The 12,500-nt window shown below is 37.4% G+C and overlaps 2 protein-coding genes across 2 annotated transcripts in view; one reads left to right on the top strand and one right to left on the bottom strand.

Moving 5' to 3' along the window:
• The window catches only part of LOC137984728 (signal recognition particle 14 kDa protein-like), a 3,967-nt gene extending 1,158 nt beyond the window's left edge, over nucleotides 1-2,809 (top strand). Inside the window, exons 3-5 of the mRNA XM_068831988.1 lie at nucleotides 1,167-1,300; nucleotides 1,692-1,724; nucleotides 2,544-2,809. Coding sequence (XP_068688089.1) covers nucleotides 1,167-1,300; nucleotides 1,692-1,724; nucleotides 2,544-2,642 — 266 coding nt within the window. The 3' untranslated portion in view covers nucleotides 2,643-2,809. The remainder of the gene's footprint in view (nucleotides 1-1,166; nucleotides 1,301-1,691; nucleotides 1,725-2,543) is intronic.
• A 1,661-nt stretch (nucleotides 2,810-4,470) lies between these two features.
• The window catches only part of LOC137984287 (uncharacterized), a 13,102-nt gene continuing 5,072 nt past the window's right edge, over nucleotides 4,471-12,500 (bottom strand). The window contains exons 2-7 of the mRNA XM_068831405.1: nucleotides 11,450-11,731; nucleotides 10,657-10,786; nucleotides 9,007-10,017; nucleotides 8,253-8,340; nucleotides 7,432-7,649; nucleotides 4,471-6,337 (exon numbers count right to left, since the gene is read on the bottom strand). Of these exons, the coding sequence (XP_068687506.1) occupies nucleotides 6,193-6,337; nucleotides 7,432-7,649; nucleotides 8,253-8,340; nucleotides 9,007-10,017; nucleotides 10,657-10,786; nucleotides 11,450-11,731 (1,874 nt within the window). The 3' untranslated portion in view covers nucleotides 4,471-6,192. The remainder of the gene's footprint in view (nucleotides 6,338-7,431; nucleotides 7,650-8,252; nucleotides 8,341-9,006; nucleotides 10,018-10,656; nucleotides 10,787-11,449; nucleotides 11,732-12,500) is intronic.

Raw genomic sequence — 12,500 nt, forward strand, 5'->3', positions numbered from 1 at the left:
GTTCTTCATTCCACACTTACTTGCTACGTATGGACCATTACTGTTCAATCTACAGGCCTTCTGATATTACGCGATGGTAAAAATCGGCGGGATAAATCACTGTCCAGCGGATAAACACAAACAAAAACAATAATATTGAGTTATCCAGTGGATAGCGCTATCCACCCTACGAACAACTTGGGCCAGGAATTATTTGATTGGCCCATTTAGTGATGCAATGGGATTTAGTAATCAACCCTATACTTGTCATTGGGGGACAGTTTAGTGGACCGTGAAAGGTTGTTTGTACTATATCTTGAACCAAAGCGGAATCAACGACAACCTGTTGGCTGCCTGCAGCCAGGCGAATGCGTCTTTATTAAATATTCACACTGCTTATATATGAATAAATTAACATATGCTAATATGTCACGCTAATATGTCACACTACTTTCCCCGCAAAAAAAACCAAGGAAATACGAAACGGTTTTCTTTTTCTAAATACGAAATGGTTTTCTTAAAAAAAAAAGAATACACTCAGTCAATCACTAGAAATCTTTTCTTTTCTTTTCACAAATTCAACCTAACCACTGGCTTTCGAATTCTACTGGAGCGTCTCAGAGTTCTCGATGCTACTTCAGGAGTACTTCCTGCCTCGGTTTCACCAGCAGCCGGTGAACTCCCAATTGCTACAGTGTTCTCATTCCCTGATGTCGGTGATGCTTTCAAGCTTTGATTTAGTGGAACGGGTCCACTTCGGCTGCCTTCACCAAACTGTGAGATTCCTTCTGGTCCTTCAATTCCTTCTACACCAGATTCGGTCTCCAACGCACTTTGAGATTCAGACTCTAACACACCTTGACATTCTAAAGAACAGTTCCCTTCTTCAAATGAGTCAACCAAATCAGCTGACCTTTCCTTATAACCAAGTGCCCCAATGAGATGATCTGCATGAACACGCCTTGTTGAACCGCCCACCTGGACCAAATACCACCGACTTTCATCCGCTTTCAAGACCACACCCGGACTCCACTTCACTATCTGCGACCCAAATCCTCTATCGGGGATACGCACTCGGACAGGCTCATTTACCCCATACGACCTCTCAACTTGCGATTTGTCATGGTAAAACTTCAGTGATAACATTTTGCTCTCATATTTACCCACTGTATTTTATTTTTTTTAAGATTATGGTCAAACCAAGCCAAAACCAAAACCAAGAGGAGCTAAAAAAGCACAAAAATTGACCACAATCGAACAAGAAGGAGAAAGCAAGTGTCTATTTAGAGCAACAAATGGAAAGAAGAAACTTAGCACAGTGGTTAGTTTGCAATAATTATGCTTCATAATTTAGTACATGTATGTGATCATGTACTAACAATATATTGAAATGAATAAAGAGATTATGGAAAAAGTACGGTTTCTTCAGAAATGTGTATCTAGAGGTGATCTACTTTGTTGTCATGGCTTGTTGCTGCACTGCCCTGTTTGTTAGCATGTATTACATTAGCTTATTTTTCCATAACCTTTTGGCAACCCTGTATCATCCTCAAAAGCTACCAGTTGTGCTTTGCACAGTATCCTTATCTGTGATACGGTCTAGCCACAGGCTTCCTGTTCTATGAAGACAATAATTATTATCTTCAAGTAGATTCAAGAGGATGACACTTAAATGTTGACATTGACGTTCTGCAATGTTTATTGCTTTTTAGGTCAATGCTAAAGATGTTAATAGGTTTCAAATGGTGAGTCTTAATTTTGTTTGATTTCAATCCTCTCTTCTCAATAAGCTTTGTGCCTTACTTTTGAACTTATTTGTTATTGTAATGGAGAACAGGGTTAATAGAGAAGTGACCTGGCACTTGCTTTCTACCAATGTGGCCCAGGAAATCAAGGCATAGACTTAAGGCTGCGACAAGTCGCATGTCTCTGCGACAAGTTGCTCCATGTGTACTACTTGCAAAACAAGTCGCTGCAACACGACGCCTGTTCGGTGCACACGCAGTGATCTCGTATGAGGGGGAATGTGAACTAGTTTTCTAATTCAATATGGCTGACCATATGACACTCTCTCATTGGTTCAATTTATATTTTGTCGCAGCGACTTGTTGCCAGAAGTGTACACACGATGTGACAAGGCTGCTTTTGCTAATTTTGTCGCGGCGATAAGTCGCACGAATTCAAAGTGGTGCTAGATCCAGTCCAGCTGTGAGAATTCGAAAATGGTCTATTATTGATGTATGTGAACTGGAACACCACTTGGTAATGCAAACCCAAAGCTGTGAACTGGACCACCACTTGGTAATGCAAACCCAAAGTCATCTTGAAATTACTTTCAATAGACCATTTTCGAATTCTCACGGCTGGACTGGATCTAGCATGAAATGGAGGCTGATGCGGGCAAATCTTTTCAAATGCAAATTAATTTGCCCGCATCAGCCTCCATTTCATGCTAGATCCAGTCCAGCTGTGAGAATACAAAACTGGCCTATTCTAAGTTATTGAAAATTACTCTACAAAAGTCAAAGTGGCTTGAGCATTGTTATTAATTTTTATCTCCACAGGCATATGCAAATGTGCTCAAAGCAAATATGGACAATCTTAAGAAAAGAGACAAAAGAACAGAAAAGAAGAAAGCGAAAAAATCAAAGGCAACTCAATAAGACAATAGGTCCAAAATGTTTTCTAATAATTATTATGACAATATATTTTAAAACACAATGCCTGTTTTTGATGCATGCAGGATTGACTGATAGACCCTTTGCATCATACATGTAATTTGATTCCAGCTCCATATGGGTATATTTGAGTAATAACAAGACTAAGCAAGCATTGGTGTACTTCCTTTCAAAGAAATGTCTTACCTCATGGTATTGCTTTATGATGCATATTGGTAAAAGTTGTTGTTATTCAAATGTGCTTACGGGAAGGTCACATGAAGCTCTGAAGGGATTTATGATGAGTATCTATGTACATGAGCCAATTTACCCAAATGATCCATGCAGTACATAATCTTAGGAAAGAAACCTGCAAATAAGGTAATAAAGTGATCCTTTTTTTGCGTGTGGAATCAATCTAAGGAAGAATACTTGGAATAATTTGAGATGGTATTCTTATTCAAGAATCCTTGGACATTAATTTTGTTACACTGCGTTTCTGCTAAGAACAAAATATTTGAGATAAAGTATTCCCCTATGTGTTCTCTTTCTGAAATCAGCTTTAAGAAAAAAGGAACCAGAAACAGAAAGTTTTTCATCATCATCATCTTACTTCTACATGTACCTTAACTTAGGGTTGTATCATGTGAAAATTATTTATTATTTTTTGTTTGGGCAAGAGTCAAGAAGTACATGTACCTGCCAGAAGAGACCTCTTTACCCTTATAAATTATTTGCCGGGATAATGAGCTGGAAGAAAATGAACCAATGTCGTTGGTAACAACTTCCATTTGAGTTGACTGCCATCCATAAACACCAACTCCCTGTTTTGTTGGCTAATTGTTATTAAAAAACTTATTAATAATTCATGAGTCTAACAGTCTATCAAAACATCAATAAAACGTCACATATAAAGAATACTAATAAGGCATAGCTTGTTTTTCTTGTATGCTAACATTCACCTCTTACAATTTGAACCATTGTTTTGAGTACAGAGGGACACGCTCTTTGTGGAATGTTTTTTTTAAGCCGTTCAAAAAAACTCTCAGCACGTGTTTTATCAGGTCTAAAAACAATCAGCCACGCCTCGTGTTTTTAAACCCCAATAAAACACTGCTTCTCGTTTTTTAATATTACGTCAACACTGCTGTGCTCTTGGTGTTTCTTTACCGTAATTTCATTGTCGTTCTACAAGAACATAATATTCTGTGGCTGTGTAATGTTCTAGGGTCTCCTTCCAGCAAATACAGACAAAAATGAGTCTCTGTCAGAAGGGAAGAGAGATAAATACATGCATGCAAGAAATTCTTATAAATTGTGGTATGTTTACATAATTATAGACAAACCAAAATGATGAAATGTGATTGACTAATATCGTCATGACAATGTATTATGATGATAAACTGGCCCCAGTTGTTCTAAGGTTGCATAACTTTATCAAATAAAGCTATGATCCTCGCAGTTATGGAAGCAATTTTTGCAACTGCGGAGAGAAGCCTAAAAAATTCAGGACTTCGACAGGGTTTGAACTTGTGACCTCACGATACCGGTGCGACACTGTAACCAACTGAGCTATGAAGCCACTGATGTTGGGAGCTGGTCACTTGTAGGTTCTAATGTTCCCGTAAGGAATGAATCAACGATGAAATGATATATGAAATGGATCATGTATTGAACTGCAGATATGAAATCAAGTGAAGCTATGATCCTTGCAGTTATGAAAACAATTTTTTTATCATAGCTTCACTTGATTTCATATCCACAGTTCAATATATGATACATTTCAAATACCATTTCATCGTTGATTCATTCCTCACAGGAACATTAGAACCCACAAATTATCAGTTCCCAACGTCAGTAGCTTCATAGCTCGATTGGTTAGAGCGTCACACCAGTATCGCGAGGTCAAGGGTGATCAGTCGTACAAATTCAAACTGGTTTGAATTCGTGCAACTGATCGTAGCGACAAAATTCTGTCCCAGCAACAATAATTTTCACAAAATTGAGGCAAATTGTTGGGGCGACTTGTCCCCGAGCCATATTGCCCAGTGTGTCCTGACCTTTACAACTCCAACCAGTGGCATTTTTTCACCTGTTGCTACCTTGAAATATGAGAGAGAACAAAAACTCCTCCATTTCTTTTTATTGGAGAATGAATTTACGGTACACTTTGGTTGGAAAAGAGCCCAAAGGACGTGTACCACAGCAATAAATTAAAATCGATTATCCTCCTACACAAACAAATAAACTGCTGTTCTTGATCATGTATCAGACAACTTTTTACTCGCTTTCTCTCAAAACAAATGTTTCAAATAGAAACACACAATTTTAAATTTACAAAACATGTTTCGGATGATCGACATCCATTGTCAGTTGTGAATACAAGTGAACCGCTAGTCGGTGTTATATAAAGATAGCTAATAAAATGCATGAGTACTGATTAAATAATAATGTGAATGTGAGGTAATAGAAAATACAATGATGAGAAGACAATGGGTATTGGACGAGGAAAATTACATTTAAAATTGTGTTTCTATTTGAAAGTTATTTCTTGTCTGCTATTAGTTCGAAAGTTTGAAAACAAATGTTACAGACTGTTACTCTTAAGTTACTTCGCTTTTAATAATGCTATCTTTGCACACAGTGCAAAAAGGAAGGCTGAGATTAATATTTTCAGGAAAGCCATTAACTACATAGTAGTGAACGAATTGTCAGTAAGTCTGATTTCACATGAAGAGACCATGCTTTAGGGAATCCTCTTTCAGAGATTACCATTCTCTAACAATTAATGAGGAAATAGTTCCTCTGAGACTGTCAAATGATGCGCTATCGGCATGTAGCATGCACAAATAAATTAACAGCCCTTTACAGAATCTCCCAGTAGAGGTGACCTTTGCACCAACTTGTAGCCAAATAAGAATCAAAACTTACAGTACCTTAACTTACAGTGACGAAGAGAACAAATAAAATAATGATTAATTTCTGAAGTACCGTCATTTTACCAGCTCATACACACATGCATAGGATTTCATGACTTGGAGATGTATGTAAATTTAACGTGCAGTTCAACAGAACAGCCAGATGGAAAAATAGCCTCCTTTGCAGACATTCTTTTGACTTTTCTTCCCCCCTATGTCTAGCAAAACCTAGGTTGAGAAACAAGACAAGAGAATGACTGTGTAGGAGGGGACAAATGGAAATACAGAAATGCTTTTGTTTTTCATATCAAAATTTCTAATGACGTTAATGCTGATAGACTTTTTTTTAATAGTGCCCTTCAATTTTCTAGCTGAAAGTGGTATCAACTTGTGATAATTTGCTGGAAAATCCTAATGCCACACATTGCTCAGTCATTGTCAACTATTCTTCAAATTCAAATTACAATAATTATTATTACTAGAATGTTAACCACATTATTGAATGAATTTTTGTCTTGAAACATGTGATTTTATGGTGGCATTGCAGCATTTAAATCATGTACATCATACAGTACTTTGGCTACTAGTAAACGTGCACTTGCGACTCATAGATCCGATTTGAGCGAGAAATCATCAGTCTAAATGTACGCTGAGAATTGTTTAAGATCCTGTTGGCAAATTGTTTGCATATTAGGTTTTCTTGGCAAGGCACTTGCTTCTGATGGAAGTGGTGAACACTTCCTTCCCTTTTTTCCATCCACAAATGTGATATGGTTTACATACCTGGTAAAGCAATAAAAATAATAACATTGTTACACAAAATGGTGAGCTGAAAATCATATGAGTTCAGTTCGGTTTATTTAGCCACATTACATATGTTACATACAAATAGCACAGCATTAACAAAGCTGACACATGGCAAAGGGGCCCAGAAGAAACAATAGGGTTTATTAGTACATGGACCCTCTTGTTACAAGAAAAAAATACATAACAGAAAGAGCGACGATATTGTAGAATGCAAAAATTTGGTTTTATCAACGGAGTTGATAATGTAAATTGGCCACCGTACAGAGATTCTAAAAGCTGACGTTTCGAGCGTTAGCCCTTCGTCAGACGAAGGGCTAACGCTCGAAACGTCAGCTTTTAGAATCTCTGTACGGTGGCCAATTTACATTATCAACTCCGTTGATAAAACCAAATTTTTGTATACTACTTCCCCACCGACGCAGCACCACAGTTTCTTTAGAAACTACCCCTTCATTTGATATTGTAGAATGGTCTGTTGTGACTTGTAAGGCAAGATTTCAGTCAATATCCACAGCAAAACAGACAAGATATTTCCATGGAGATAAAAGTGGAAACCAGAGAGACAAACATCATTGAGAGACTGCTACTAACTAAAGGACATTTTTTACTGCACAAAGTCTTACAGAACACTTTGCAAGGTCAAGGTTGATTGAAAAATAAATAATCCACATGTGCTCAAGTTACTGCTCCTTTTGTGACCCATCTTTGTGTTAAGGTGTATCACTCAAATATTGAAATAAAATTATCACAGATCTTCATAAACTCTTTATTGATAGATTTTGTAAATAGACCTCTTTACAGTTCTGTGCTCAGCTACCAGGCCTTTGAATGAAAGCGAGGCTGGAGTTGACCTCGCTTTGACGCAAACCACACTGCTTTTCTTATGTAAATAGACACTTGTTAGCATTACAACAACATGATTTACATAAGAAAAGCAATGAGGTTTGTATCCAAGCAAGGTCAACTCCAGCATCGCTTTTATTCAAAGGCCTGGTCACTGAGCACAGAACTGCAAAAATAAATGTTCTTAGATTTGTATCAATTAAGGTTGGTGTGATGTAAGTACTTACTTGTCAAGATAGTCGATAGTCAGCTTGTCAGGATACTTTTTGGCAAGTTTGACCCACTCGCTGCTTAAACTGTGCTTCCAGGAGTACAGTTCAACAGTCCATCCTCTTTCCAGTGCCATCACAGCACACCCAGGAAAACTTGTATCACATTCTGACTTGCCTTTCATACCATCCCCTGTTGCCAGTACCAACACTCCAGGGGAAAGTTCACACAAGGCCTGAGGATGAATGATGCATTAATAAAAGGTCTAGCAAATCCTACAGCAAGAGTGAATTCAATAATAAATATTATTTCCATGGCTTAAGTCAGGGTGGCTTAGTGGTTATCAACCATGCCTCCCACCTCTGTGACCCAGGCTCAACCCTGGCCTCGAGTTTGTATGTGGGCTGAGTTTCAGTCAATCTCAATCTGACTCTGAGGGTTTTTCTCCGGGAACTCCGGTTTTCCTCCCTCATCAAAAGCGACTCTAGATCAATAACATCTGGGCGGATACCCTCTGTTATCTCTCCCTTTCATTGTATTGAATGAATAAAGTTGGTATTATTATTATTATTATTATTATTATTATTATTATTATTATTATTATTATTATTAAGTAGTAAAAAGATTCCAAATTAATAGATTCAGCACCAAGGTGAAAGCACTTGCATTTCTGGCCATCCAGTCCCTGAGGTTATAGATTAGTTCTCTGCCCAATCAAAAGGTTTGATTCTTAATTCCATGTCTCAACATTTGATTCTATTCAAGTGGAGGTGTTTGAAGCATCTGCAATACGTATTTGTGCTTCACTTTCTTTACTTGTAGTACACCAAAGAGTCACCTTATATATCCACAAGTGAAGCCCCTCGTCAACTCTTTGTTCATCTTTCCCTCTTCTGTCCTCCAGATCAACTATATAGCCCAAGCGCCTGATTAAAAGAAAAAAAACCTACCGGTAATTATATCTTTAAAAAATGGAAGTAGTCATCACCCTGTAACATCTGCCTCCAAATTTTCCCTTAGTGCACCAAGTCATTGCATTAAAGTACTAAAGCCTTGATTGTGATCGAATTATAATCAAATTAAATATGAAATGGGTTCACATCAACTACTTACAGTCCCTGATAACTGGATTATAATTACAAGGGCGTTGTTTGAAGTAATTACAGTGCGTAATTGAACAGAATGGCGAACACGTGGTGGTGAGAGTAGACGAAACTTCTAATCGCTTTATGGAGCGAAGATTTGGATTTGTCATCTTCTGTTCTCAGAAGCTATCCTTGGTTCTCTCCTTGCCTCAAGCATGGTGATGATGGTCATGGCAGCCACGCGATACGGTGCCATTTTGTCTCACACCGCAATGTTTCCCTATTGTATTGGAATTTTTGCAGATGTGAACAGAACCATAATTGAATAAAATTGAATGGAGTATGATAGCCTGAATTATACTTCCATTGATCATAATTAACGTTGAGTGTGAACACGGCTTAAGTCTTGTACCTTAAAAGTAATAACTATAATATTATTATTGTTTATATCATTTTTGACGAGCATAGTAAGCTCTAAAAGAGCTCAACTCTTTTCACCTTAGTTACCTGTAAACGTCCCAAACATGCTCAGTAGCAGGAGGACTAGATCCACTGGCAAACCCTCTCGTCTTGGGTCTTTCTTTTTCAAGAATCTTAACAAGATTCTGCAACTTGACTCTCACATGCCGTTTGCGATCCCCGACGTTGATCATGCTAGCACATTCTTGTGCACCTATAAAAATATTGCTGTTGTCTATGGCAACAATAATTATGTCCTCAGAGGGTGAAGACGGGGGAATGTCTATTGATTCTGCGTGTACTTCTTGATCAGACAAATGTGATGGCAGTTCTAATGTTTGAGAACATGAAAACAACAAAGCCTCATCGGAAACGTCAAAAGGTTGACACATTGGAGTTGTGAGGTCACTGGTTAGTGGTGTATGTATTAAACTATCATCACTTTCACAAAATTGTTCTGGATTCTTGTATATGTGACTTTGTGCTCCTTCTCTGTGTTTTCTACTCTTGTCATTCCTCAAAGAGACCACATCGACATCATTAATTAATGGTGGTTTGAGGTTATTTTGTGGATGCCCATTTTTTAAGCTTTCATCTTGTCTATGCAATGAAAGAGGATTTATGCTGATGACACTTTGAAGCCCTTGAATATGCTCTGTACTTCCAAAGTCATTCATGGATAGAATGCCACTTCTCTCTGCTGTACAATGTGTGTCAAGCTGTCCTGTGGGTATCTGAAGACTCCTTTTATTTTCATGTAGACAACCCTGCCTCTTATCACAGTCTGAAAGAAAATCTTCAAGCACAAGAGTGTCCTCTTCAATGTGATCTTTGCATTTAACAACTGGTAATATTTCAAAGTATCGTGACTCTGCATCATCCACTGTAGGAACTTTCAACAAACAAGGCATGTTTTCTTGATTGAGCAAAATATTTTTATAGCCACATGGCATTTCCTTCATTGATGTCAAGTCATTGTATTCATCCTTGGTTCCCGCTGTTTCATACTGTGGTAACACAAATTCTGAACCCTCAGATAGGTCAATATTTTGAAAATACCTAAAAAGCAAATCATAAATATTAACTATAAATATTATGTTATGTGAGTTTTATCGTTGGCTGAGGAACGAATAAAGTGGAAAATGTTCTTCTCACACACAGCTGGAAGAATGGTGTCCAGTGTGTGGGGGGTCTTCAGGTCACATAATTTGTTTGATTTGAATTGGGTACAACATTGAGTTTATAGCTGAACAATTGACCATTTTTAAATTCTCACGGCTGGACTGGGTCTAGCATGAAATTGAGACTAATGCAGGCAAATCTTTTCACACACCAATTAATTTGCCCGCCTTAGCCTCCATTTCATGCTAGATCCAGTCCAGCCGTGATAATTCAAAATGGTCTATTGATGAAACACTCCCAATGTTCTAAAATACTCAAGAGTGAACTTGAATTGTCTTTAACCCTTTCAGCCCCGAGAGTGCCAAATGGCACTTAAAGATTTTACTCTGTCTAACGCCAGATGATTTTACTAGTCAATGGGGAACCCCTCGGGGCTTAAAGGGTTAAGCTAACAGCATCAAAAAACTATGTCCCCGCTTAAGCTAACAGCATCAAAAAACTATGTCCCCGCTTAATAGTTAATCAAATTTGATGTATTTCTATGATAAGTGTTAAAATGAAAAACAGTTTTATTACCTCCATGTAAAAATAAATGAAATGGCCAGTATTCCTGCTATCATTCCAAGAATGAACGTATATGTGGGCACAACAATAGTCTGGAATATGCTAACACCAGATTGAAGAGCCATAGTTGTAGTATTGTCACCTAAAAAAACATATTATTTTAATTCTAGCTGATCAACAGGCTTAGCACCAAATACCAGAAAATTTCCAAAAAATGAAAAACCTGAGTCGGAAATACCCGTACTTCAAAAATATTATTCACTAATAATTCGTAAGTCCATTGACATATCAAATGGTTGATAATACATCACATGCAGTGACTTTATCTTGGTAAAACTTCCTCCTTATTAGTATCCAGTAATTTTTTTTAAATTATCAGATATAAAGTCAATGCACATGACATAGCTTGTTTTTCTTGTATGCTACTGTTGTCCTCTCATACCGGTATTTTGAAACTTTGTTTGGACTCCCAGTGGGACACGCTTTTTGTGGAATGTTTTTTTTGTGATTTAAATCATTTTGTGTCCACTATGTGATTTCACAAGTCCTCTAATTTGCATAAATCAAATCAAATCATCTTGAATGATTCGCAAACCAAGAGAGCTATCACAATAAAATAAACTCTGCTCTTCAACATTTTGAAAGCTCTTCCAAACAAGCTAACAAAAAGATTGAATGTGTCACAACCTCTTTAACAAGGACTGTAGAATGTGAAAGTCCACATATACTAAGTTAAACTTTGCTTTTACGCAACAACGTAGTAGCAGAACACCAGTATCACCACAGTCACTAGAACTGAACATACCATCTTGCATGGTCTTCACCAGTGCAGGCCTGGAAAATGGAGAACATGATCCTGGAGAAAAGCCACAAGCTCTCAACTTGACTTCATACCACGACCATGGCTTAAGCCGTTTGGCAATGTAAATGACATCTACTCCTGAATACTCCAGTTGCGTGTCTATGTACAACTCGTAGTGATCAATTTCCACTTTGTTGGAGTTCACTCGACACCAAGTTATACGTACCTCTGTCGAACTGAGAGCTGTGACATTTGGCACAACTGGCCTTTCTGGGGACCTTACACCTGAAGTCAATTTCAAAACAAAAATCATCAATTTAATTGACTATTGACAGACGCTACCAGTTTTTCGATTGGGTATTAATTAAATAAGCCTAAAAAAATTGATGATGAAAATATGGGTACGAGTATATCAGGGTTCGTCGTGGATTTTGTATAAATTCCAGGAGTATTCAAGGAGTTTTCAAGAGCAAGAAATTCAATTTTCAATGAATGTTTTTATCTATTTTATGCTTCAGTGTTTTCTTTGCAGAAAAAGCCTGCCTTGATATTATTTCCCACATCCTGCGAGTTAAGTGCACGTACAGGTATTTTATATTTTGCATTTAATCTTTCCCCAACAGTCAAATTTGGGCTCAATTTCTGAATAAATTTGTCTCTTTAACTTTGTATGAAGAATCTCAACAATTTTCACCCAAGCAAAAATTCAAAGAGTTTTTAAGCAGTTTCCCACTAAATCCTTTTTTTTTGGGCATTTCAAGAAAAAGTCCAAAATTAAATTCCAGGCCTTTTTTCAAGGACTTCAAGGAGTAGCACGCACCCTGTATATGTTGCTGAACCTACCCCTTGCAGAGTGAGTATACGAACGCGTAGGCTAATTTGCACATGTTCAGGATTAAAAATATTAATCAGGGTTTCATGTAAATTATTCAAATAAATTAACAAGATATTACAAAAACCTCATCCCGTAACTGTAAACTAAAAACTTTTTAAAAAAAGCGATTATTATTATAGGGAAGATATCTGTTAACAAACATTGCTTTCGTTATTCAAA

This window comes from Montipora foliosa, chromosome 14 (genome assembly GCF_036669935.1).
Source record: "Montipora foliosa isolate CH-2021 chromosome 14, ASM3666993v2, whole genome shotgun sequence".
NCBI classification, from domain to species: Eukaryota; Metazoa; Cnidaria; class Anthozoa; order Scleractinia; family Acroporidae; genus Montipora; species Montipora foliosa.